Source organism: Aplysia californica, unplaced genomic scaffold (assembly GCF_000002075.1).
Source record: "Aplysia californica isolate F4 #8 unplaced genomic scaffold, AplCal3.0 scaffold01461, whole genome shotgun sequence".
In the NCBI taxonomy this organism is placed as follows: domain Eukaryota; kingdom Metazoa; phylum Mollusca; class Gastropoda; order Aplysiida; family Aplysiidae; genus Aplysia; species Aplysia californica.
Genome location: NW_004798731.1, coordinates 74,040 through 79,062, shown reverse-complemented (window position 1 = coordinate 79,062; position 5,023 = coordinate 74,040). Strand labels below are relative to the sequence as shown.

General features: G+C 46.8%; 1 protein-coding gene across 1 annotated transcript; it reads left to right on the top strand.

The window, feature by feature from the left end:
- Positions 1-393: 393 nt before the first annotated feature.
- Positions 394-5,017, top strand: LOC106013900. Its single transcript, XM_013090751.2, has one exon. It carries the CDS (start codon positions 1,382-1,384, stop codon positions 3,893-3,895), a length of 2,514 nt encoding a protein of 837 aa, XP_012946205.1. The 5' UTR covers positions 394-1,381; the 3' UTR covers positions 3,896-5,017.
- Positions 5,018-5,023: the final 6 nt, after the last annotated feature.

The following is a 5,023-nucleotide window of genomic DNA, read 5'->3' as shown; positions in this document are numbered from 1 at the left end:
GGGGGGAGGGGCCAAAGTTCCCGCGCCGTCAGCAGCCCGTGTCAAACGAACGGTTCGCGTACCTTCGCGGCGACCCCGCTTTTCTCACGCGTGGGGACTTGTTCGGGGTTCTACAAAGGATACAAACGCTTGAATATTTATTCTTTATCTTCATAACGACAATCAATAAGCTGCATCATACTTTATATACAATAATCATAAAATAAGTTACAGTTTTTAATTCATGAATTTGTAGAAAACCAACTGATTAGGTACTTGCAAGGAGTAAGATAAAACTTTGAGTCCCACGCAGGGCCTTCCTCTCTCTCAATGTTTACATCTCGCGGCAGCTGATTGGTTGGTTTCATGACTACTTCAAACTCTGTCTCGTGGCCGTCAAAACATGATGTTTCTTGGCTTCGAGTCAGTACAATCAGCTGACTCTCTGCTGGAGCGCGCAGACACACATTTTTCAGAGAACGATTTGTGACTGAAAGAGAAATAATATTACTGAAGAATTGTGTTGTGTGTTCTCTTGGATACCATCGGAGATATCTCAGTGATTTTGCAGACGTTTTTAACCTTTATTTGTATAAAGAGACAGCAGCCAAATTTCACCTGTCATACTCTGTTCGTAATCAAGTGACCTGGTTTTATAAAGTGCGCCCTACTATTTACACCGAGGGAAACATTAACATTTCGACTTGGCATTCTTCCAGAGACAAGACCTACATAACATTCCTGGGGTCGGATATTGCCCCGTGAGACATTTTTATGTGAGTGAACAAATGGGCAAACATAAACATCTTATCAGTGAACAAATCCCCAATGGTTTTGCCACTGCTCTTGTTTTAGTGTTATTGTTTCATTTTACTTCGTCTGCAAACTTTGTGAACTCCTTCCGTGTTTCATTCTTCCAAAGAACTGGAGTGGTGCTATTTTCACAAATGAACGGATTTTAATGGTGAAGTGTTGTAACTGTACTGCCAGAGGTGAGTGGCCAGACTTTTTAATAACTAATAAGTCACCTACTTTAGTAGTTTCACGGACGAATACAGCCCTGCTGGTTAGTATGTGTGTGAGGTGTACCCACCACAGTAGCGTACAATCGCTTTCCCATACGCTTTCAAGTCGACTGAGCCCCGCGTCTCGTCTGCGGTTGAAAGTGACGACGGGATTTTAGCTCTCAAAATGAAATAAGACCTTAGGGTGGAGAACAACGGCATCAGGTAGAAAATCGACAGACCCTTACTACTTAGATCTAGTTCCTCGAGCAAGAAAGTTCTTTAGCACGCTATAACGCACACTCTAGACATTACTATTAGCAAGGGGACATCTAGACTCCACCAGCAGGATACAAGAAACTATTAAGTTTTGTCTGAGAACTCAAAAAACAGCAGATATGCAGCGACGTGGGTGTCCTATCGAATCGGACCATATGTACGACCGCACCAGCAAACCCAACGCTGACGATTTGTTGTATGGCTTCGGGAACCAGACAACGTCCCTCACAGACCCCATGCTGTGCGGGAACATCGAGGATGATTTTAACAGATTTCTCGTCTCCACAACCGAGTCCAACAGCCCGATGCCTGCACTGGCCTTGACCCAAAGTTCTTCTCACTTTACCCTCCCTGTTGACAGTTTGCTGAACCCCGAGCCAGGAACTTTTTCATCTGATCTGGCGATGTGGGGCAATCATGAACGAAAGAGGGTTAAGTCTATCAAGGAGGAGGACGATGATACGGATGTGTTCTCGTCTTCTGCGAGTAATGTCGATATAGATCTGGATCTAGAGGATTTTGACTCCAAGAGCACCTGCTCTCCTGTGATGGACATCAAGCGTGAGCTGGGGGAAGACATGGAACTGGATGACAATGTCTCGAGTTTGGGTTCGCCGGGAAGCCAGAATGGTGAGCAGATAAATCGCCTGGGCCTCAGCGTTACTGAAGCAAGGGATTACGTCGAGATGAAGTACATGAAGGCATCGGGATTGCCCCGAAGTGAATGGTGTCATCAAGACAAAATCAAACACATTCTAAATCTGAGCGACTGTTCCGATTACACCGTTGAACATGTTCTCAGTTTTGACAGAAAATGTAAAGAGACAGCCCATGCATGTGCGAAGATTGTACAGAATATACAAATACAATATAGATGGGACTGTGTTGAGCCGGAAGACATTCCTTGTTGTTATACAATAGTATCAGACTGCAAGAAAACAGGGGGAAGGACGAAACCGCCCCGTCCAATGAATGCTTTTATGATATGGTCTCAGGGAGCCCGCAGGATGATCAACGAGCTGTGCCCCCGCATGCAGAATGCCGACATCAGTGCAGCTTTGGGAGAAGCCTGGCGACTGAAACCCGACGTGCTCAAGCGTCATTTTGAGGAGGAAAAGGTCAAACTAAAAAGATTCCATAATGCAGAGTTCCCGAGTTACAAGTACAAACCCCTCACAAAAGTCCAGAAAGCTAAAGAAAAACAAGCGCAGTCGCTTTCTAAAGCGAATGCGAGAAGCGCCATTCAGAAAGGGAAGAAAAGAGCAGCAAAAAGTCCAGCTCCCTCTGAGAATATACAAGACGGGGCGCCAACGCCCAAGAGACCAAAAGGAGGACGCCCCAAGAAATCCAGCGTCGACCAACAGCCTAAACGACGTACAAAGGAGCTCCCCTCTTACACCTCAACCGTAGGCACATCTCCGACAAAGCCTGCAATCAAAGACAAATTGACTTTAAAAATCTTAGACCGGCGCTCCAAGGGCGTGAGTCCGCCACCTCCTTTGCAGGGTGTTATTCACGGCGCTTTTGGACAGCCCAGCCCCCCAGAGGTCACCAGTCCAGAACTATTAAGGATCTTCAAGGAGGAGCCTATCGAGACGGTCGCCATGGATCAACGATCTGTCTGTTTGCAGAGCCAGGTGGTCAGGAGTCCCGTGCGCTCCTCTGTGTATCTCACACCGGTGAGCTCTCCCGCCTCGGGGACCGAGGAGCAGAGACTGAGCCCCCCAAACGTCGATGCGTGCTCGTCGCCACTGCGAAACCTAAACAAGCTGCCGCGCCAGCTATCGTCATCACCACCATTATCAGCGTCATCACCATCATCTTCATCGACATGTTCTCCTCAACCGACCGCCGTCCCCCAATTTATTTCGAGGCCCAACAACCCCAGCCCCTCCTCTCTTGCCCATAGCATGACATCCACCACCGCCCGAATGCCATACATATCTGCAATGCTGGCGGCACCGGCGAAAACGCTTTCGCAGTCTCTTCCCTCAACAGACATTAAGCCTACATTGCCCGTGGTCATGAGCTCTCCCAGTGTGACAACGAGGACTCTGCCCGCTGAGGTCTACGCCCCTGTAACCCAGGCCTACCCGAGCTTTGGATCACCCTTCCTTGCCAACAATGCCAGCTCCTCCCCAAACCTGAACAGCACAAGCGACTTCGCTGGCTTTGATGACGGCCCAATACATGTTGAGACCCGCGTTGAAGGCGTAGATGGTCCCATTTCAGTTATCCTTCAACCCATCCGTAACGTCCCCAGTGACCCCGTAGGCGGGTTTACACCACCTGCTGGTTACCTTTCACCGTACGGCATTGGCAACAGTCACGAAATCGCTGCCAGAAATGGCAACGAGGTAGCAGTCGGTAACGTCAACGAAAACACTACCAGCAAAAGCAGCGTAGACTCTTTTCTTGAGAACGTGGCAGACCCGAGTTTCAACCTAAGTCTTGAGGCCATTTTAGCTTGTGTCAATGAGCAAAACTCCAGTGGAACGTCGTTCCTTTCAACGTCAGTGGAGCCGGACATGGGTACAAGCATAGATGACATTGACATTTCTCCTACTGAGCCCTTTTTCCCGGATGAATGCTGGACCAGGATAGTTAAACAGATGGAAGGGGAACAAGATTGAGGCAGGTGCCCAAACTGTGTTACTTTGAGTGTGTGTATGTGTGTGTGTGTGTGTGTGTGTGTGTGTGTGTGTGTGTGTGTGTGTGAATGAACGCACATAAACCCACCGCGCCTCAGGTCCTCGTTCCCGAGCGGTGCTGATCGGCTGGGATTCATAGACTTGATGGAATTCTATTCAGCAATTCTTCGTTGGAGCCTGTAAAATGTTTCGGACTTTCAGCAATTAATTCTTGGTGCCTGCAATGTACATTCGGAGCAGCGACAGTATCACGTTGATTCAAAGACTTGCCACCAACTTTCTTTTCATGGCTCAGAGTAGATAACTGTCTCGCTGTCTGATTCTCATTCTTTCATCATTTTTGTTTAATCGACAATGCCTTTATGACTCACATCCCAATGTCATGCTGTGAAAAACACTCTCTGGGATTTAAAACAAAACAAAACAAACATCCTTGGCAGCCCTGTGATTATTTGTTGTGAGACAATTTTATTTCTGAGAAAGTCGTCATATCGTCGGAGAACAATTAATTAAGCAACTGTATCATTGAAGAAAGTTTTGTGTTCTCTATAACATTACTGCTGTATATATATTTTATGGCAATATCAAGGACACTTGCAAAACCTCTTTATATGAATAAGTGAAGAAACATTCAGTCCTCCCTGTTTCGATTGGCGGATAATATGTTCATGATGTGTTATATAGACAAGTATCCTTACGCTCACTGCTTCATCATTCAAAGACTCTAGTAAAACTACCTCGCTCTGTTTGGACTTCTCACAGCATAATTCTATGGTATGTTGGCATTCTGTTGTACATACAGCTTGATGGCATCTTATCTTCTCATTCATCGTTTGTTGGTGCCAACTACTGTGTCCGGAGGTAGCGGACGTCGTTATACTCGCAAGTGAGTGCATAATTGGTCATCTATAATACGTATGTCGTATGTTAGCCACAGTTAGATTTGGTCAGCTTTGTTTACCCCAGTGCTTGGTCATGAACCCCCTCCCCTCCACCTCCACCCCACCCCCTTTCCACATCCCTCCAGCCAATGTATTATTCATCCATTCACCAACCACTCCCCTCCCATTTTGACTTTTCTACTGGCATGTATAATACGCAGTGAAAACT

Excerpts from the sequence above, each read along its gene's own strand:
- LOC106013900 (XM_013090751.2), top strand. The coding sequence starts at position 1,382 with ATGCAGCGACGTGGGTGTCCTATCGAATCGGACCATATGTACGACCGC.